General features: G+C 36.7%; 1 protein-coding gene across 1 annotated transcript in view; it reads right to left on the reverse strand.

Annotated features, from left to right (window-relative positions):
* The window catches only part of LOC134660747 (protein Wnt-5b-like), a 67,482-nt gene that overhangs the window by 6,445 nt on the left and 37,249 nt on the right, over positions 1–23,788 (reverse strand). Inside the window, exons 2-4 of the mRNA XM_063516535.1 lie at positions 21,569–21,822; positions 11,671–11,851; positions 4,227–4,338 (exon numbers count right to left, since the gene is read on the reverse strand). Coding sequence (XP_063372605.1) covers positions 4,227–4,338; positions 11,671–11,851; positions 21,569–21,822 — 547 coding nt within the window. The remainder of the gene's footprint in view (positions 1–4,226; positions 4,339–11,670; positions 11,852–21,568; positions 21,823–23,788) is intronic.

A 23,788-nucleotide genomic window follows, 5' to 3' on the forward strand; every position in this document is an offset into this window, starting at 1 on the left:
TCTGGGCGGTTTGCCTTTCGGGCATCTGAAGCTACCTAACGAACCTAACCTACCTTACCTACCGATTGATTTAGTCATCATAGTATAGTTAAGTCAATTAAATTACGAATATGCAAAGTTCTGATACAACTCTCTAGACTTGAAACTCCTTAAAGCTAACGGGATAATTTTACTTGTAACGGCGTTAAAGCTTACTGTTATGAGTGGTTGGCTTGGCACATACATAAGTACCTAATCCGTACAATAAGTATGAAGAGAAAAGTAGAAATTATTGTAAGCCCGGTGTAGACTAGTCAGATCGATATAATCTGAAGTAATAGGGGCACAGAGGTCATTTTGTGGCCACAAAACATGACATTAGGTATTATTACTTACTAAAACGGGACTTAACCGCGTATAGTCTATCTATCTATCTAATACCTTTAAACGAGCAATTCTTGCATATTTATTTATTTATTTATATATATATATATTTCGGGGATCTCGGAAACGGCTCTAACGATTTCGATGAAATTTGGTATATGGGGGTTTTCGGGGGCGAAAAATCGATGTAGCTAGGTCTTATCTCTGGGAAAACGCTATTTTTTGAGATTCTATATGTTTTCCGAGCAAAGCTCGGTCTCCCAAATATTTAAGTTTTAAAATGATCTCAGACGTAGATTCTAATAGATCGGTATTATTCTTGTGGTCTCGGAGAAATAACAATGTGTAAAACTCGACGGTTTAAATTAGTGTTATGAAACATGACTTACATAAGTATGAAAATTTTCAGCTCAATCGGAAATCGGGAAGTGGGTCAAAAGCTACCAAGATTCACATTCATACTAACAGCGGGCGCAGCATGGTTCCATTTTTATCGCCTGTCAAGTGTCACTATGCCCGTCACTTCCGCACCTACATACTTGTTAGAACGTGACAGGCATGGTGACAAGCGATAAAAATGCGACCGTGTTGCCGCCGCAGGGCAAGTTAAATAAAACCTTGTAAAAATGGACAAGGTGATACTACCTATCTAAAGATGAAATATTAGAATCTAGTTTCGTGGCCACAAAGTGTTTAGTAAGTAGGAGAGCATTAGCGGAGCTGATCCGACCTAATCCTAATAAGTTTAGTTGTGGCAAGTACTTGTAGTTCACACAGCCACAGACAGACGGAGCCACCTTTTTATTGGCTTGTCCTCTTTCTTGGGATATCGTGTTTTGTGGATACCTATGAATGTCTTATATTTATCTGTATAATGCACGTTTGCAAGTAAAATAAATACATAGATTACATATTGTATACTCTTATTCTTCTGTACTTATGTGTAAGTATATAAAGTCTCATTTTCATTACAAAATTACAGTACAAACTCGATACATAGGTAATGTGAAAGTAATGGAAGATGACCAAAAGAAATACGTTTCTAATGCCAGCCGTTTACAAGTCAAGAGATTTGTTATTTCAAGTTATGAAAATGAAAAAATGAAAAATGAAAATGAAAATATTTATTTACATTAATAAATGTTACATAGCAAGGTAACAGGTTGGGACTCCCTATTAAGTATATTATACCTGTATCAGGAAGCCCCGCTCCTCCGTAGCAACAAGTTGTAGATTTAAGAAATATTTAACTAGCATACAGAAAGAAAACTTAAGCTAATAGTACAATTTATTCTAACTTGTGTGTGTGTGTGTGTGTGTGTGTGTGTGTGTGTTGTGTGTGTACGTGTGTGTGTGTCTAGGTATATGACTGTGTGTGAGATCGTGTGAGTGCAAGTGAATATGTTGAACTTTTCGGAACTTCTTATACAATAGGTACTGTAAAGCATAATATCGTATTTTAAAAACTGGTAAGTACTTAAGAATTTAAGTTAATTAAATAATACCAACTTAGTATATCAGAGCCTCTGTTTCGTCATAGTTAAGTATTTTAAGCCATTCAGTTAGTGTTTTTTTACATTTGTACAGTTGAAGATTATATATATTGAATACTTTGTTTATTTTATTGTACACATATGCAGATTGCGCCCCGAATTGTTTCTTAGCAAATACAGATTTTGTAGTTGAAAGGGGAGCAACATTATGTTTTCTTCTACGATTTTGCAGCTCCGGGTTAAATGGTAATGTTTTATGTAGTCTCGTTGTTAGACTCAATACATACAGCTTCCTCATTGATAGTAAGTCACTTAGGTGGTAGAGGTCTTTCGTTGGGAATCTGTATGGCTTAGAGTACATAACCTTAAGTAGACAACGTTGTCCCCTTTCAACCTCCAGAAACTTGGTTTTTGCTGAACCACCCCACACCGATATGCAGTAAGACATTACTGATTGAGCTAAAGTTATATATAACTGATTTAGTAGATTTTTTGTAGTAATATGTCTTAACTTTTTGAATAGCCATATCAATTTGCGTATTCTCATATTAACGTATTCAGTATCAGTATACCATGACATGCGCTGGTCCAGCCAGTTATGTACCTATACTTGGTCAAGCAGATCTTGTCAGTAGAAAAAGGCGGCAAATTTGAAAATTAATGTAGGCACGGCAGGATATCGTCCCATAGAAAATTTGAATTTTGCGCCTTTTTTACTGACAAGATTTGCTTGACTAGCTATATCTATAAAACGTAACTTTCAAAAACTTGTAATTAAAAAAAAAGTTATTTTCTCAAACATGCAATGAAATGTCGTCGCTCCGGGCGTTATATCAGGCTTCGAAGTATCACGTTTAGGGCGGAGCAACTCCAAAGAACTGTAAAGGAAATTCATACGAAATTGAAGGCCTAGGCCGGGAAGTATTTTTTTTTAAATTCTAATGTAAACATGGGGTATGTGTCCATGAACAGACTAAACAGCCGAATTATATATTTTTTTTATATTTTTGGAGAATGGTTATCGGACCAAAATATCCGTGTTAACGCCTGTTATACACGAACGTACTGATATTAAGAATACGAATCTGTATGATTCAATGTGTTGATGAATAAATTTAAAATTTTGTCTATACGTAAGTCACCAGAGACCATAGACAATATTTAAAATCCTCTGCATTTATTTTATTTATAGAAATTGAGATTCTTATTATCAGATTGTGTATAATGGCCATAGTAAGGTCTATTCGAACACTACACACGCGAAATACGGACGACTTCCGTAAAAAAAACAATTATGGCGGGATTAGAAGGAAAATTAAAAAACTTTTGTTGTGAAGTTGGATTTTTATTATAAAGATTATAAATTTGTTTTTTTGAGTGGTGTATTTTTTTATTTCATTGCATGTTTGAGAAAAGCACCATACATGCCTAGCCGTGAAAAGGTCTTGCCGGCTTCGTATCACTATCCGGCCTCCCTACGGTCGGCCGGCTATACCTACTCACCCGGCAAGCCCTTCTTTCCCGGCGTCTGCAGTAATGTACTATTTTCTTTATGACGAACTATCACAAAGCGAATTACTAATCCCACTTTGAAAAGTTACTGACGAACAATCTTCATATTAAATAACCAGGTTTATGACTGACTGCCCTGGTCGAGAGTCGAGACTACGATTCATCCTCTGGATTACCCGTCGCCCTGCCTCGTTGTTATGCTTGTTCATCAGCTGTCTGCCCTGCTCTCACCTAGTCACCTGTGTTTCACCATCTGTATCTAAAATGATGAAAATAGATGATAATATGTGATTAGTTGGTTACCCGTCGTCCAGCTTCGTTGTTATGCCTATTCATCAGCTGCCTGCCCTGCTCTCGGCTGCGTTTCACCATCTGTATCCAAAATGGTGAAAATAGATGATAATGTGTTATTACCCGTCGCCCTGCCTCGTTGTTATGCCTGTTTATCAGCTGCCTGCCCTGCTCTCGGCTGCGTTTCACCATCTGTATCTAAAATGATGAAAATATATGATAATGTGTTATTACCCGTCGTCCAGCTTCGTTGTTATGCCGGTTCATCAGCTGCCTGCCCTGCTCTCGCCTGCGTTTCACCATCTGTATCTAAAATGATGAAAATAGATGATAATATGTTATCATCCGTCGTCCAGCTTCGTTGTTATGCCTTTTCATCAGCTGCCTGCCCTGCTCTCGCCTGCGTTACACCATCTGTATCTAAAATGATGAAAATAGATGATAATATGTTATCATCCGTCGTCCAGCTTCGTTGTTATGCCTTTTCATCAGCTGCCTGCCCTGCTCTCGCCTGCGTTACACCATCTGTATCTAAAATGATGAAAAGTGATGATAATTTGTGATTACCCGTCGCCCTGCCTCGTTGTTATGCCTGTTCATCAGTTGCCTGCCCTGCTCTCGACTGCCCCGTTTGACCTTGCGTTCGCTCTCCCGAATGTCCACGAAGTCTTCTGTGAATCTGTACAGAAAAATATAAATTGGTTGATTTAGTACCTTTAGAAAGTACTTACTGATGTTATTCTACTTATTTATTTATTTATTATTTGTTGCTTAAAAGATACCTTAACTTACAAAAGGCGAATTTAAATACAAAAAATCAAGACGAATCCCAACTCCGCATACGCTTGTGTAAACATTTTGGTTATTCCTATCCCAACTTCCAAGGCCACAACAAAAAAAAGTTTCTGAAACAAAAATATTTGTGAAACGCAGGTGGAACGTCAACTATTTGTTTACATTACAAAAGAACCTCTAACAACACACCAACAAACTTTGGGGTGAAGTTTTATAAATGCGTGTAGGCGGGAAAGAGACAGATATGTTACAGTTAATTCGTAGCAGCTACGCCCCTTGCTACGAGCTACGCGTCGTATCGATCTGTAGACCCACTCGTGCAGTCGAAGTGCCACAACCTAAAAACGACTTCAATGTAATGGCGTAATGTATAAATTTGCTTGTTTTTATAAGAAAATTGAGGGAAAATACGGTTTTGCTTCTTGGTTATCCATTCTGCTCCTAGTACCGATGCTTTAGTTATTAAGTTAAATTAAAGGGGTTTTCTTTTTTGGAAAACGACGCTTAAAAAAGAGTTCCTAATTTTCACATTCAGTTTTGTGAGTATTTTAGGGCCAAATTTTGACTTCGCGTAGGTTTTTCCTCTGCATATTTTCGGCCTAGCTACATTGCATCGAAATCCGGATTATCGGCCCCCTCAATCGTATGTGGTCCTGGTACTCGATAACGGATTTAAGCATGCTTAACGCGCTAAACCCGGGTAAGCTTATCCTTTACCCGGGCTTGGACCGGACGTCTTGCCAGGTTATGCTGCTTTAGTATTTTGTACCTACTTAACTTGAATAATTTGCCTAATTCTTGAGACCCACACAAAATTTTACTTATTCATTGTTTTTTTTTGAAATAGTGAAAGTGAAGCAAAATAATAGTTAAGTTACATATAATTAGCTTTTTACACAGACCTATGTATCTTCTTTGTTGCTTCAAATTACGTAGGTAAGCTAAAATTTGAACCACTTTCCGGTATCTGATTCAGTTGAAATTTGAAGTACTATCGTAATTCCGGTGACAATACAATAATATGCTAACATGGAGATCTGATGATGCAGTCGATAGCTAGCCAAAGGAACTCTTCGATGGAAAAACACAAACACATCGAGCTTAGGCTCATTAGAAAGGTCTCTAGAAGCACTCGCAGCATGTCTATCATGCAAATAAGAAGTGGTACAGTCAGCAATAAAAGTGTGTTGTTGACAGTTACTTGTTTATTTTTAGAAGCTTGCTATTTCACTTGCCCTGTAACTCGTAGTATGTAAGCTTGTGTTCTCAAACATGCAATGAAATATTTATATGATATTATATGTGTTCTTCATATTAGGCTAGGAAGTAACACGTCTCGGGCGCGGCTAGACGAAAGGCCTAGGCCGGGAAGTGGCTCTTTTTTAATTTCCATTTCACTTGTAGGTATTTGTGACACAGCATGATGTCATTCAGCCATTTAAAAAAATATAAAAAACTACCTACCCTTTTTTTTCTTTTTCGTGTTTTTTTATCATTGAATAGGGATATTAAAGCGGAACGAAAATTTGCGCTACGAGGCACGGTTAATAGGAGACAGAGTCCTATATAAATATTTCTGCATGACTAAATAACTTTAAAAAAAAAACGATACCATGCTATTGATAATCGCAAACAAGGCGAAATTCCCAAAAACTGAAATTCCTTTACAATAAAGCCGAATTCAGAGGTCTCGGTTATATGGAACATTCCACACAACGCAAGGAATTCGGCCAATCTTCGCGCACCCATGCGGCCCTGGTGTGAAAAATACTCGACTGCGGGAAAATCTTCTCTATGAAGTCCAATCTATTGAGAAAAGGCACATTTTCCCTTTGCCGGATTCTCGGCTCGCATTCTCGACCGCATGCCGATCATTCCCGGACTGCTCGCAATCATGGTATCCCAGTGGAGAAAATTCAAAGAGACAAATCAGAAAAGCTTTTTTAAAACCTGCCCCGCAAAAAAACTTAAAAAGCTCCCAGTGTCGAAGCTCCTCCCATTTTCCGTGTAGAGGTTACACACTAATACATAATGTTTTTTACGTTTTTGTTATCCATAGGGCTCCTTGTGTTTATTAGGCCCTAGTATTCAAGGTTTGCATTTTTACAAAGCTCCACCTTGAGGCGTGGAGTTTCTTCTTGGCTCATGCTGCTTGTCCTACGCCCTCTCTATTCTAATTTTTCTACTCCAGCACTCAAATGTGTCAATTAAATGACTGACAGTGATATCTAAAGCAATGTCATTTGAATGCTTTGTCTATAGGCTCATAAGATGACTGCTAGCAGTCATCTTATGAGTATAATACAACTGCTTTATTTTTTTTAAAGATACAAGTTCCGATCATCTTGATTGAAAGAGGTATGTTTTCATTTACAATAATAACTCTTTTTTTTTTTAAATAATAACTCTTTTTTTTTTAAATAATAACTCAATTTTTTTTAAATAACAACTCTTTTTTTTAATAATAACTTTTTTTTTTAATAATCTCTTTTTGATTTAATAATAACTTTTTTTTTTTTTTTTTTTTTTTTTTGCTGCAGCTGTCATAGAAAAAGTAATGTATGCAACAGCTCATAATTGGTTCTTAAAATTCTCGGGTCTTTTTTTACAAAACTCGACTACGTCTCGTTTTGTAACTTCGACCCTTGAATTTTAAGAACCCTTATTATATCACTGTTGCATAAACTACTATTAAATTTAAATTAAGATTTTCTGGGGGGTGTTTTCGTGTCGGTCGCTTAGCAACGTTGAGACAAGACAATATCACAACTCCCTAAGAATTTTGATCTCCTAGTGCGCCAGCCTCGAAGCGATGACGTGTCGTTGAAAAACGCCATGTTGCCGTAGCGACAGATAAAAATCCCACCCGATACTTTTGTGCCGTAGCTCTCTTTTAGTATTTTGATGTCCTGGTAACGTTGCCTCAAAATATGCAGAAAATCCCGTGTTTTTGTGAAAACGCCGTAAAAAAAATATAAAAAAAATATGTTCATTGTTTTGCTTTATTGGAAGAGGTTTTGCACACAGAAGAAATTCTGTACTGGCATAAGTTCATAATTCCCTGGTATCGTGGAAATCTAACTTGAAAGAAAGTATCGAAAGAACCCCACGAAGGAAATTTCTCAAAGAAGTTTCATGGTAGAAGCTAGCGACTTTATAGTAGAAGTTACATATTTCTCAATTAGTACAAAATATTTTGATTAGTAAATTAATGTAGAATCCGTTATAATTTGTATTATAACAGATTATAACGGATTATATGTTGCATGGTATTTAAAATTTAATTAATCAATTCAGTGGTGTTGTAACTAAGGAAACGGTACAGTTATTGACGTTATTATATTTATGGTTAAATGAAAACCACGTTTTCAGGCGTTTATCGTCGGTCTAACCCTTTCAGTGCGTGAAAACGGACCAGGGCAGCAGAACGAGCAGGGGGTGGCTTACGGTCTCCACGTAGTTTCAGTACTACTCGGTCGTACGTAACGTAGGCTCACGTAAGAGTCACGCAAACTTGCCACCAATAAGCCGCTACGAGTTACGCTCTCATTTTAAAACGACATGCTTTTTAAATTACCTGAAACTTGTCATTTATAAACATTACATACGTAATAACATGTACCTGTATCTGGGGGCACGGCAGTGCCCCCGCCAAGTCGAGCAAAACAAAGAGGCACGGCCGTACCATCCTTTTCTCGAAGCGATTCAGGCCATTTTTGACGTCCTGTAATTTTGTGCTGGCTGAAGCTAGAACCCTGAATTTTCAGTAATATATAGGGCTTAACATGCTTAAGATATATTCTCAAAAACATTCAATTTGATCTAGTAGTTTAAGAATTATTGTACGTCAAAGTTCCTTATTTTTGACACTGACACACTCACTCACTCACTCACTCACTCACCTACGATCATCACAATTCTAAGGTACTTCTAGTATACTCACAAGCTTCAAATTTTAAACATAAGTAGTTTTCAACTTATCAAGCCATAGAAAACCTAAAAATATTGCAATATCAGTCACGTTTTAAAGATCTCAGAACTGCATAAGTAAGTTTGTTATCCCATATAAATATATGCTATTACAAAGTTACTGTTGCAGTTCCTACAAATAGGTAAAGTAAAGGTACACTACGAAGTACGATGTGAGTATGAATGAAGATGTGTTTCTTTATGATATGTGTATACGTAGTATGGGTATGAGTACCCGAAAAGAAGGACTGCCTACAAAAAGAGATGAGATCCCATTAAAAACATTACATGTAAAAAGGTGCAAGTCTCGCAACGCTTCTACTACAAAAAAGTTTTGAGATGTAATGTGAAACCAAGTCGGTTATTTTAATCAGTGCCAGGGGGTGTTAAAACTGTATCAAATATATATCTTTAATTTGTAATACATATAATGACTACATACATGTAATACATACATGAAAACTAGTATCAGACATATGGTATATGTATGTATATTAAACTGTTTTTAAAGTTAATACCTATCAAGCTTGAATTGTATCATAAATAAGTATTCTACATGGCATTTGCAATAAAAATATAACGTTAATGATACTCTCTCATTTGTTCTGTTCACGCAGGTCCAAATACTTATACAGTGGAATCCGTTTATTAATGACTCCGCTTATACGTACTGACCAACCGCTTACTATGACGTAATTACTGTGCGAAGTTTGGTTTTCATATACAATTCTTAGTGACAAAGTCGGATAAGATGACTTCGCTTATAGTGACAAACCGCTTACTATGACCTATAAAGCCTATTTTCATGAAATTATGTCCGGTTATACTGACACGTTCGCTGGTTTTCGTGGCCATCCCCACGTCTTTCCCTTATAGTATTATAGTTTTCCCTTAGTTTCCACGTATAGTGCGTGCGTGGCATGTACCTAAGTTGTTTTAGTTTTGATTCTCAGGGACAAGTTGATAATTCGTACCAGGTTATTAAAACTGATTTCTTACAAGTTACAAAGGAATTCGGGATTAATTTGGAAAAATTACCAAAAATAAGAAGTTAATCCACTATGCTTTATATGACATCCGCTTAGTATGACGTGTTTGTCACTTCCCTTCGATGTCATTATAAGCGGATTCTACTGTACCTGTAATTACTAGACGGACTCTATTTACTCGTATTTAGGCGGACTACCGAAATTCAACGATTTCCTTCATCCCTACCAGTTTACTCTCCATTTCGTGTGCCGCGTCACCCGTCGCTGTCTTGCCAACACCCCCGCCTTCCCTTAACGCCCTGGTACCCGACCTGTCTGCAGCCATGGTTTGACACCCGTGAGGCGCTTTTGACAGTTGATTAACGACAATTTTATTGTTTTGACAGCTCCCCGACAACCGCTAAAGGAGTTTTGTTGTTTTAAATAATTTTAAGTAGTCTTCAGGTATTTTGTTTGTTCGGCCTTCAACTATTCTGAATTATTTTTCGTAGATATACGTAGATTGATATTCAGATAAATAATTAGCAATAGGTAACTTTTAATAATTACGTGGCTAATTATATAGAACTTTATCATTGAACTATTTATAAAATCTTACCAACCTTATTTTGCAGTGATAGTTCTTAAGGGTAGTAAAAATACAGTATAGGAATCGTTAAAATATTGATTGGTTACTGTAATTCTAAAGTGAAGCCGATTAATTCAATCTAGAAGGATTTTTCAGGTAAGGAAAACACCTGAAGAGCGAAGGTAAAATTTTTCACCTGTCTTACCTTCCACCTGAATACTAGGGGATAAGGACGTTAAAGGAGAAAACTTTACCTTTTCACGTGGATACGGAAATTTCAGGTGCACCCACACAAACGAAGCTCACCTTTTTGAATGCGTCTCACGTTCGTTTTACGCAAACGACACGGCCCAATCAGGTCGCTATATTTTGAGGCATATACTGCTCTCCCGCTCTCGCTCTCCATTTTAAAAGGGGAAAATTTGTTCCTTTCCTTGTGTGCATCGGGCGCTAACTTTCCCTATTTGTCCCTAAATGACACACACACTTCCACTTTTCATGTTCAGTTTGATTGTGTGCGAGCGACAGGTAAAATTTACTTCACCTGGTTCTTGTTTTCCTGGTATCCAGGTGCGAGGTGAAACAGGTGAGCTTACCTGAAACTTTCAGCGGATTTCAGGTGTGCACACCGAGGTGCACACTGACGAAAAGTTGCCTCGCAGGAGAGTTTGTAACGGTGTACCGTAGAATTTTCAGACAGGTGTATAAATGAAGAGTTATATCAATTGCTTTCAATTTTCTATTTCATGATCGTGTACTGAAAAAATTGATAAATGCAGGGGATATGTAGGTATTGTGTAGGCAGGTAATACGAAGAATTGACATCTACTCTGACATTCACGAATTAGTTAAATTAGTTTGTGTGAAAAAATAAACAAAATGAGGTAGGTACCATTAATTATTATTCCATTTTGGAAGTAGGGAGAATTAGTTACATTCTGCGGGGAAATTTTTCAACATAGTGGGGGAAAAATACTAGGCTTTCATAAAATCGTGGAGCGCAGAGAGAAACTCGGCTCACGGGAGCAGCGGTATTTAAATAAAATAATAATCTCCCGCTAGGACATCAGGGGATGAAAGAGGTCGAATTATAGAATTCTAGAATACTTCAAGAGAAATCCTTGTATGTTTGTAGTTGAACATAGTAGTAGGTACCCGGCGCGCATAGGTATACGAGGTTATATCGTAGAAGTTATCCTTTATATTGAAATTGAAATATATATATTTTAACTTTGAGCTAGGTCCTGAATGTAATATCGTGTCTACTTGAGAATATTGAGAGGCTGTAACTGTAGCCGTTATTTTATATGATATTTTCAGTAGACGCCGTGTTGTCGCCATTTTGACGTTTTACTGTTTGTGTAGAGAGCGAACGAGTTAAACACACTACGCTTAATATGCGATTGTTTCCATTCCAATTGAATAGTTCAGATATTAGACAACGTGTCATTAAACTTATCTGATAGCAATCCGGTGCCATTTTGTTATGTATTCTTCAGTATATTGGAAATGGATGTCCATTCCTTTAAACAAGGACAGGAGTTCCTTATCTTTCTCTATCGATCTTTCGCTATTGGCATGCTATTGGTTATATACCTACTTTCCTTGAGCAGATGTATTGAATGGTGGCTGTGACTGTACCAAATCGAAAATGTACAACTTAAATAAATGTCGGAAAAGTAGTACTCACTTATACCCGTAATCCAGATTGTCGCCACACCCACACCACACCCAGTCCGAATGCAGAGACCTCGGTCTCGCGGCTCGACTGCACCCGCAACTCGCCAGTCGTCCGTCGCGACAAGCCCGCGACACGGACAGCGACACGCCAGCCGCCGTGATAGCGTGCGTGAAGGCTGTCTCTCGAGACGCTGTGGATAAATGACATGATTGTTAATGAGAAAACAGCGAACTCGTTCTCGCAGTGCGACTGCACTCGCAAGTCTTGCAACTCGCGACTCGTCCATCGCGACAAGCCCGCCAAAAGTACGCGACCGGAACACTGAGGACAAAACGACACGACTCTTAATAATATGCGGCGACACGGCGACATACTAGCGGTCGTGAACCATTAAATTTTCGGATCTTTTTGGACTGTGAAAATTTTCCCTACTAAATTTCAAGTATTTGACAATGATCTGGTTCATGTGGTTGGCTTACAAGACCAGAAACTTGGATTTAATAAGAGCATTTTGTCACTATTAACCCATGTAAACCCATCTGACACATATTTTATAATGCAAGGCACCACATCTTATAAAGAACGCTTTCAATAGGCTAATGTACATAAGATCTAACATTTTCGCAAAATCCCTATCTTAGAACAATAACAGCCGAGATAAAAATACAGAAATTACCATACATATCCCACTGACAGCGCCAATAAAAATATCATAAACTCTTTCTATTAGATCAGACGGAAAAAGGGTCTACTTTAGCTTTTCTATATTTTCTTTGAGAATATATGCTTCGCTTATAATGGATAGGGCTTTAGCATAACATGAATACCAATTGTGAAAATCAAAATATAGAGAACTCATATAAATACCGAATATAATAAAAGAGTGAGATATCAACCTAAGTACTTATATACTCAGCTTTAAATGCTCAAACCCTACAACTACTGAAGACTGCATTATTTTAACTTTGACACCTAATCACAATTCACGAAATTAGGTAAATAACACCCATTAGGATATTTTTTAAGATGTCAAAGCAAAGCGGATTCTTTATATGTAGTTACGACAAGACCGTGTATCCTTTTTAACCGACTTCCAAATCTAAAAGGAGGAGGTTATCAATTCGGTTGTATGTTTTTTTTATTTTTATTTTTTTATTTTTTTTTTATGTTTGTTACTCCATATCTCCGTCATTGCTGGACCGATTTTGAAAATTTTTTTTTGATTGTAAGTATATGCATACAGATTGGTCCCGTTTTTGTCAAAACCCAGTTCTGATGATGGGATCCATGAGGAATCGAGGGAACTCCTCAAATCTTAAAGGCATACATATAGTGATTTTTGTGTTTTTATCAACAAATCAAGCATATACATTCAGAAACGTGACATTTGATGGAGTGGAACTGCTGATGATGATCAGAACAGAACTCTTCAACGACGCATAGTTCATGTTTGGCGATTTGTCCTCTTCGTTATGTTTGTTAAGCAAGTTAAGTTTTTAAGCCACATTTTTGTCAAGCTCGAGTTCTGATCATGGGATCCATGAGGAATCGAGGGAACTCCTCAAATCTTAAAGGTGTGCGTATAGAGATTTTTGTATTTTCATCAGAAAATCAAGCATTTTTATTAAAAACTGTCGCATTTGATGAAGTGGAACTGCTGATGATGATCAGAACAGAACTCTTCAACGACCCATAGTTCACGTTTGGCGATTTGTCCTCTTCGTTATGTTTGTTAAGCAAGTTTAGTTTTTAAGCCACATTTCTGTCAAGCTCGAGTTCTGATGATGAGATCCATAAGGAATCGAGGGAACTCCTCAAATCTTAAAGGCATACATATAGTGATTGTTGTGTTTTAATCAACAAATCAAGCATATACATTTAAAAAGTAACATTTGAGGAAGTGTACTGCTGATGATGACCAGAACGAAACTCTTTAACGACGCATACCTCGCGTTTGGCGATTTTTTCTTTTCGTTATGTTTGTTAAGCAAGTTAGGTTTTTAAGCCATATTTATGTCAAGCTCAAGTTCTGAACATGGGATCCATGAGAAATCGAGGGAACTCCTCAAATCTTAAAGGCACATGTGAGATACGTAGTATAAAAACAAAGATCACTTACATTTTTACGAAATAGTCCACTTTTGCTAAGCTAATACGTATATCGAAATAATAAGTTAGAACTGCTGTTTAATTACACAACTACCCTCCATGTATATTTCTTGACCATAACTGTCAGAACATTAGTAACGTAAATAAAGTATCCTATAATAATAAGCCATGATATTAAATTCGTATTAATTTGCTATTAATTATTCTATAATAAATTAAATTAAAATGTAGCCAATACATTTGTTAAATTGAATTATTATGATAACCGGATGTGCAGGAAACATCTTACTTGTTATTCCTACCAAGAAGTGGTGGAAGGGGTGAAGTCTGATCGAATATAAGCGGGTCTCTGACAGTTGTGGCTCTCTTCTCAGTTGGCGAGCTAACGACGACAAACGAAGTTAAGTGTCCATTTTATTTTATTGTGTTTTTATGACTTGTATGTTTTCTTTGTGTTATAGTCTGATGGTATTGTACGTTACAACCTTTAATCTATATATATAAATGCAAGTGTCCTGACTGACTGACTGATTCATCAACGCAGAGCCGAAACTACAAAAGCTAGAAAGTTGAAATTTGCACACTAGGTTGAATTTATAAAGTGTACGAGAGATAAGAAGCGATTTTGAAAAATTCAACCCCTAAGGGGGTTAAAAAGGGGATGAAAGGTTGTATGGGGTGCAAGTTTTATTTCAAGCGAGGAATTTGAAACTTTGTAAAAATGTACTATATTAAAAAACAAGAAAATTAATTTCTGCGTTTTCGAAAATTCATCCCCCAAGGTGGTGAAAAAGGGGTTGAAAGTTTGTATGGAGATCAAATATTTTTGTGAGTGTTGGACTTGAAACTTTGTATATGGGGATATTATTATAAGACGGGAAAAGTAATTTCAGCGTTTTTGAAAATTCATCCCCTAACAGGGTTAAAAAGGGGTTGAAAGTTTGAATCCATTACAAATGCTTTGAAACTTCTTAGAAAGGCATAATAGCCGATGACAAAAAAATAAGTAATTGCGACGTTTTAGGTAATTCAACCTCTAAGGGGGTAAAAAAGGGGATGAAACTTTGTCCTGGGGTGCAAATTTTATTTTAAGCTAGGACCTTGAAACTTCGTAAAAATGTACTATATTAAAAAACAAGAAAATTAATTTCTGCGTTTTCGAAAATTCATCCCCCAAGGTGGTGAAAAAGGGGTTGAAAGTTTGTATGGAGATCAAATATTTTTGTGAGTGTTGGACTTGAAACTTTGTATATGGGGATATTATTATAAGACGGGAAAAGTAATTTCAGCGTTTTTGAAAATTCATCCCCTAACAGGGTTAAAAAGGGGTTAACTTCTTAGAAAGGCATAATAGCCGATAACAAAAAAAGTAATTGCAACGTTTTTGGAAATTCAACCCCTAAGGGGGTTAAAAAGGGGTTGAAAGTTCGTCTTATGGTGCAAATTTTATTTTAAGCTAGGAACTTGAAACTTTGCAAAAAGGTATTGAATTAAGATACAAGAAAACAAATTTCAGCGTTTTTAAAAATTCATTCCCCAAGGTGGTAAAACATGGGGTTGAAAATTTGTACGGATATCAAATATTTTTGAGAGTGCGGGACTTGAATCTTTGTATTTAGGGATATTATTAGAAGACAGGGAAAGTTATTTCAGCGTTTTGTAAAATTCATCCCCTAACAGGGTAAAAAGGGGTTGAAAGTTTGTATGGAGTTCAAATTTTATTTTAAGCTACGAACTTGAAACTTCAAAAAAATATATGTTATTAAAATACAAGAAAACTCATTTCAGCGTTTTTGAATATTCATGCCCTAAAGTGGTGAAAAAGGGGTTGAAAGTTTGTATGGATATCAAACATTTTTTCGAACGCGGGACTTGAATCTTTGTATTTCGGGATATTATTAAAATACAGGAAAAGTAATTTCAGCGTTTTGTAAAATTCATCCCCTAACAGGGTTAAACAGGGGTTGAAAGTTTGAATCCATTACAAATGCTTTGAAACTTCTTAGAAAGGCATAATAGCCGATTACAAAAAAAAGTAATTGCAACGTGTTTGGAAATTCAACCCCTAAGGGGGTTAAAAAGGGGATGAAAGTTCGTCTTAGGGTGCAAATTATATTTTAAGCTAGGTACTTGAAACTTTGCAAAAAGGTATTGAATTAAGATACAAGAAAACAAATTTCAGCGTTTTTAAAAATTCATCCCCCAAGGTGATAAAACATGGGGTTGAAAATTTGTACGGATATCAAATATTTTTGAGAGTGCGGGACTTGAATCTTTGTATTTGGGAATATTATTAGAAGAAAGGAAAAGTTATTTCAGCGTCTGGTAAAATTCATCCCCTAACAGGGTTAAAAAGGGGTTGAAAATTTGTATGGCGTTCAAATTTTATTTTAAGCTAGGAACTTGAAACTTCAAAAAAATATATGTTATTAAAATACAAGAAAACTCATTTCAGCGTTTTTGAATATTCATCCCCTAAAGTGGTGAAAAAGGGGTTGAAAGTTTGTATGGATATCAAACATTTTTTCGAACGCGGGACTTGAATCTTTGTATTTCGGGATATTATTAAAATACAGGAAAAGTAATTTCAGCGTTTTGTAAAATTCATCCCCTAACAGGGTTAAACAGGGGTTGAAAGTTTGAATCCATTACAAATGCTTTGAAACTTCTTAGAAAGGCATAATAGCCGATTACAAAAAAAAGTAATTGCAACGTGTTTGGAAATTCAACCCCTAAGGGGTTAAAAAGGGGATGAAAGTTCGTCTTACGGTGCAAATTTTATTTTAAGCTAGGGACTTGAAACTTTGCAAAAAGGTATTGAATTAAGATACAAGAAAACAAATTTCAGCGTTTTTAAAAATTCATCCCCTAAGGTGGTAAAACATGGGGTTGAAAATTTGTACGGATATCAAATATTTTTGAGAGTGTGGGACTTGAATCTTTGTATTTTGGGATATTATTAGAAGACAGGGAAAGTTATTTCAGCGTTTTGTAAAATTCATCCCCTAACAGGGTTAAAAAGGGGTTGAAAGTTTGTATGGAGTTCAAATTTTATTTTAAGCTAGGAACTTGAAACTTCGTAAAAATATATGTTATTAAAATACAAGAAAAGTAATTTCAGCGTTTTTGAATATTCATCCCCTAAAGTGGTGAAAAAGGGGTTGAAAGTTTGTATGGATATCAAACATTTTTTCGAACGCGGGACTTGAATCTTTGTATTTCGGGATATTATTGAAATACAGGAAAAGTAATTTCAGCGTTTTGTATAATTCATCCCCTAACAGGGTTAAACAGGGGTTGAAAGTTTGAATCCATTACAAATCCTTTGAAACTTCTTAGAAAGGCATAATAGCCGATTACAAAAAAAAGTAATTGCAACGCTTTTGGAAATTCAACCCCTAAGGGGGTTAAAAAGGCGATGAAAGTTCGTTTTAAGGTACAAATTTTATTTTAAGTTAGGAACTTGAAACTTTGCAAAAAGGTATTGAATTAAGATACAAGAAAACAAATTTCAGCGTTTTTAAAAATTCATCCCCCAAGGTGGTAAAACATGGGGTTGAAAATTTGTACGGATATCAAATATTTTTGAGAGTGCGGGACTTGAATTTTTGTATTTGGGGATATTATTAGAAGACAGGAAAAGTTATTTCAGCGTTTTGTAAAATTCATCCCCTAACAGGGTTAAAAAGGGGTTAACTTCTTAGAAAGGCATAATAGCCGATAACAAAAAAAGTAATTGCAACGTTTTTGGAAATTCAACCCCTAAGGGGGTTAAAAAGGGGTTGAAAGTTCGTCTTATGGTGCAAATTTTATTTTAAGCTAGGAACTTGAAACTTTGCAAAAAGGTATTGAATTAAGATACAAGAAAACAAATTTCAGCGTTTTTAAAAATTCATTCCCCAAGGTGGTAAAACATGGGGTTGAAAATTTGTACGGATATCAAATATTTTTGAGAGTGCGGGACTTGAATCTTTGTATTTAGGGATATTATTAGAAGACAGGGAAAGTTATTTCAGCGTTTTGTAAAATTCATCCCCTAACAGGGTTAAAAAGGGGTTGAAATTTTGTATGGAGTTCAAATTTTATTTTAAGCTAGGAACTTGAAACTTCGTAAATATATATGTTATTAAAATACAAGAAAACTAATTTCAGCGTTATTGAATATTCATCCCCTAAAGTGGTGAAAAAGGGGTTGAAAGTTTGTATGGATATCAAACATTTTTTCGAACGCGGGACTTGAATCTTTGTATTTCGGGATATTACTAAAATACAGGAAAGTAATTTCAGCGTTTTGTATAATTCATCCCCTAACAGGGTTAAACAGGCGTTGAATGTTTGAATCCATTACAAATGCTTTGAAACTTCTTAGAAAGGCATAATAGCCGATTACAAAAAAAGTAATTGCAACGTTTTTGGAAATTCAACCCCTAAGGGGGTTAAAAAGGGGATGAAAGTTCGTCTTAGGGTGCAAATTGTATTTAAAGCTAGGAACTTGAAACTTCGTAAATAGGTAGTTAGGTAGTAGGTTTTATTAAATAGAGGACATGAAAATCTTCTAAGGGGGTTTAGAGGGATTATATCGAGGACAATTTTATTCAGTTAGGGGCTTGAAACTTAGTAGGTTGTGAAAGACAAGTCTCATGCATTGTATAATATTAATAATTAAGAAATGATTAACCGTCCTACCGCAATCTCTTGCTGCATAATGTTCTAAGCTAATGTAGAATATATAACCACCAATATACAAATCCACGCGTACGAAGTCGCGGGCAACAGCTAGTGTGAATATAACCCTTTGATGACCTTTTAACAATTGCTTTGTAACGTATATTCCAACTGATTACGGTGTAATACATCATGTAGCTTATTGCTAGATCTTTATTACTGTTTTAAATTATGTCAAGTGTGTACGTTAAGGTAGCCAGTACTAACTATAAGCCACCAATATCTATTACGCAGCGTACCTACTTGACTAATTTAGCAATACAATATTAAGATTTTTGTGAATTATGTGGTAATAAAGCCGATTAATTGTTCAGTAAATCTACAATATACTTTTACTTACAATCTGCTTATATCAATATATTACTTAAATAATGTTTACCATTTTTATATTCTAAACCTTGTAGTTGTCCCTATAATAAATACATTACTTTGAGCAATAAATAACTGGTCTTAATTAAATACTGCATTGCATCCTTATTTTATATTTTATTAATGATTATATTAAAGTACATCTGACACACACGTATAGAATTTTCTGTATTTTCATCATAAAATAAAGCATTAACATTAAAAACTATCGCATTTGATGAACTGGAACTGCTGATGATGATCAGAACAGAACTCTTCAACGACGCATAGTACATGTTTGGTGATTTCGAATTTCGACTTTGACTTGGACTGGGACCCGGACTCAGATCCAGATCCGGACTCGTACCCAGATCCGGTTCGGACCCGGACCCGGACCTGGACTCGGATTCGGACTCGGACCCAGGTCCGAGTAGTCCAGACTAGACCCGGACTCGGACCCGGACTCGGACACAGACCCGGACCTTGACCAAGAAAACCACTATGATACCTAAACTAAATAAACCACTATGATTACTACCATAAAATGTAGGTATAAAGTATGATGAGGCCAAACCCCTCCCGCTCAAATCCCCGTACACCGCACCGCATGCGCCGTTAAGTGGGTTAGGTTAGGTTTGAACTGCTATCCTCACAGAACCGAACAAAAGTGGGTTAGGTTAGGTTAGAACTGCGAGCCTTACAGACACGAAATGCTTCCTTTTCTACATAGCGCACCATCTACAATAATCTTTCACCAGGCCGCATAGAAGTCGGTTTTTTTTTCTTAAAAATTATAATTTACATTTTCAAACTCTATAAAAACACACGAAAAGTTTCTATAAATTTAAGAAGAAATCATCTATAAAATCTGCAGACACCGTAATAGTAATGTGTTGACAACTGAACGAGATTATAATACTTAAGTACCTAAGTAAGTCTTTCGTCACACTTTTGGACAAAGAACCCGTCTTAATGGGTGTCAGTTCTTGAAGCGTTCTCATTTTTCATTTTCATTTTCGAAATGCACAGGCGTTTATCAATTTCAAACTCGCACGATCCAGGAATCCGGGCTGAGTCGCTACTTGCTGTAAACTCCACAGAGCTCTAAATCTTGTCGGGTGCGGACACTAACTGATTTACTGTGGTGCACAGACCACCTCGACCTCGACTACTAGACGGAGCGGACATACGCGCGAAATACCTACGAACGATCGAACATGTTCTTATTATTATTGGGGTGGTATTGGACCTTTGAGTGCCGCATCGACCAAGCGTTGATCTATTGTGACATTTGTGACGGACCTTTACTAATTACCGTTGCATCCAGAAAATTAGAGATTCTTTGAGTCGTAATGTTCTGTACCTCATAGGGTTGCAATACGTGCCGCCCTAAGTATGTACTTCTTTTTGACATTAGTGGTCCACAGGAACAGAGAATGTGCATTGCAGTCTCCTCTGACACCTGGCAGAACCTTCATGTCGCGTAATGTTTCTTACCAATTTGAAACATGTTCTTACGGGAATAATGTATAAACACTGTTATTGCCACTAGCCCTAAACGACAAGCTAGGGCTCATGCCCTAGCTGCTCATGCAGGAGCACGAAGAAGAAAACCACCTCTGACGATAAGTTAGGGCATGAGCAGGAGAAAACACGTAAAGAGGATTGCGTTTTCAGTCCCTGCTCATCGCCCTGCTTACTGCCCTGCCGTCAACGGCCTACTGTAAATATGGATTAAGACAATCGAAGTCAACACATACGTACAAGCGCTTCCTGCAAATTTTGTACGGGAGCACGACAGATTATTTCAGTTGCGCCCACAATGACTAATTTAAGGGTGTACCTGGGCTATTTTATGTAGAATCAAATTCAGTTGTGCTCCTCGAATCGCATTATGTTGTACAATTAAAATTGCACCTAAACCTATCGTAAGTCTGTAAGACCTGTAAACGGGTCATAATGCGGTGTCTGTGTATTATGCGCTGTGGCTGTGACGCCACTATTCCGCTCTTTTACTACTAGAAATGGAGAAATAAAACAGAGTTGTTGTTAGTCTCGGAGTTTTATGACGTTGATTAGATGTGATTTATGGGGCTGTGTAGATATCGTCCAAAATAAGAGCAGACAATGCCTTAATTGGGGGTAAATAAATACCTATACATATGTAAGTAAGACGAACTCAAAAACACGATGGTCCCGCCAAACTTGTATTCAGTTATTTTGCTGAGATGGCAGTTTTTGGAATTTCAATTTGTAAAGTTAATAATTAATATTAGTTAGTATCAAATATGGTTAGGTATGTGGGTATTTTATGGACGGCTATAGACGATCTTCTACTGTCCTACGGGTATCAGTAGGTAATAGAAGTGCAGACCCCCGGTAATAGAAGTGGATGCCCGAAGGCCCGAATCATCATAACGACTATCACGAGGCCTTGCTGTAAAAACTCGAAGCTCGTTCGCTGCTGGAACTGACTGATGATGACACCCCTGGATAAAAACCTGCACCTGTGCAGTTGTGTACCTACTTACCTATGAGAGTGAGAGGTCCGAAAACCGTCTCATCCTTCATAATAGTGCAGTTCCATCTCCTCTGCTGGAACTGATCCTGGCACTCCCTGATGCCCTGCTTCACGCCGTCTCCGACCACAGTCATGTGGTCCCAGTATCGTCGGCATACGCGCCGTTGCCTCAGTGTCATGTGGTGTGGTGGTGTATCTACTTACCTATGAGAGTGAGAGGTCCGAACACCGTCTCATCCTTCATAATAGTGCAGTTCCATCTCCTCTGCTGGAACTGATACTGGCACTCCCTGATGCCCTGCTTCACGCCGTCTCCGACCACGGTCATATGGTCCCGGTGTCGTCGGCATACGCGCCGTTGCCCCGGTGTCAGGCCACGGAGCTTGCCGCACAGGCGGGACTTCTCGGAGAACAGGTCCTGGTTCGACCACTTCTCGAATTCGAGAAGGCCCATGTTGCTGGAACAAAGGAAAATAACAATAACAATAACAATATTTTTATTCATAATTAAAGTTTAGCAGGAACGTTACGGTGAACCCCGCACTAGGCAAGGCCTGTAACGCGGGGGTCATGATCAACACGAGTTACCAAAAATAAAATTTATAATTATACTAAACATAAGAATAGGAATTATTTAGGAAAGAGAGAGGAGTGTGTACTTGTATATGTGTAAGGTTGTTGTGAGGAGGTAGTGAAAAGTGTGTGAATGAAATCTAAGAATGTGTGAGTGTAAAAGTTTGTTAGATTTAAGTGTGTAAAATGAAATAATTCTACTGGTCGTGACTTATTTGAGGTCATAATGGGGAAGGCAAATGTCGATTTTATTGTCTGTGATATCTTTAGTCATAAGAACTAAAATGACAGCTCGTGTGTACTACCCAATCTGTCCAACGCAACTGTGATTTAAATAGTAATAGTAGGAGTTATTTCTAATGTTAAAAACATTAATCTTAGGTAGTATAACATACGATGATGGATTATCTATGATATATCACATAGAATTTTTCATCGCAACCGAAAATTCCAATTTCGTTTTTTGACGAAGCAAATCGAAGTCGGTATCGTATCTTACACCGGAGGACCTCGCTTATTTCGTAATGAATTCTATAGTTCTGTACATATTTTTATCCAAAAGTAAATACTCGTAGATGACTACACTTGTGGTTGACTGATTTGTTTGCCCCGTCGTAAAGTATGCTCTTCCACGATAAGGCCGGCTGGCGGACAGTTTCGCAATGCAAATAAGTCGACGGAAAGTTTACTTGGGGTTTCCAAACGAAAAGAAAAAAATTACCGCGATGCTACGAAAATTCACGAGACTATTTCCATACTTTGACGTTTTTTTATCAATGATTGTCATCTTAAATAGGCTCCCTGTTATGACATGCATGACCTAGGAAACCTAATACATCATGGAATTATGTGTGGAACATCTTGTTACATAAGTTACCTCTCTCTAATGACGTTATCTTATGCGTATGAGTTTCCATTCAATCATGTTCTAGATACATATTATAACAAGAGTTAGTTCGTGACATTGTTATACATAATAGGTATTAAGTATGTATTATGTAGGTACCTAAAACTTATGGTTGTTCAAAGACTTGCAGTAAGTATGGATACTATATAGAGTATAGATATTTACCAGCATTTCTGTACGTTTGTTATGTTTTCGTTAAAGCGTAAAATCTAAAATTTATTGTTAATGTTAGTGTTAGATGTTCATAATTTTAACTGATATGAGGCATAATCGCGTGCGATGACTTTTATTATTTGGTCTGACAGACTTTAAGTCCCGTTTCAGTAAAATTACCTATACCTATTTAAGTGAAAATCGTGTTTATTAGTTTGAATCATAAGTATATTAAGTTGACAATTTTCTTACTATTTGTGTGGAACATATTTAGTAATTAAAAGGAGCGGCGAGCGTGATAGGCTCCTTTGCATCTGGAGGGGCGCGGGGCGAAATTTGTGAATAGTTTTTGTGTTTGTTAATAGTTGTTAACTTGTTAGTTTAGGTTAAGAATTTTGTGATTTTGTAATTTTAAGTTAGTTATAAATTTAGTTGGGTTTTATTATGTATTGTATCATTGTTCTGCATTTAATAAAGAATTACTTACCTAAGAAGTTTATTAAAAGAAAAATAATCAGTTTATTAATCAAATTTAGTTGATCCCTTCACAGAGGGGCGACGAAGGTGAAGAAAAATCATAGGTACTTGGGCGTTTTTTTTTTGTTGTCCCAAACACTTTTTTTTTCAAATTTGGGATTTTTTATGTTATTTCTACTCAGAATCACGAGCTTTTTCTATCCTAATAGGAGAAAAAAAGTGTCCTAAGGTTTTTTTTTCCATTCCGTCACCATTTTTCATAGACTTTGTATGGCGGTCGCGTAATGGAAAGATCGAAAAATGTATGGAAATTT

The sequence above is a fragment of the Cydia amplana genome, chromosome 2, assembly GCF_948474715.1.
Source record: "Cydia amplana chromosome 2, ilCydAmpl1.1, whole genome shotgun sequence".
NCBI classification, from domain to species: domain Eukaryota; kingdom Metazoa; phylum Arthropoda; class Insecta; order Lepidoptera; family Tortricidae; genus Cydia; species Cydia amplana.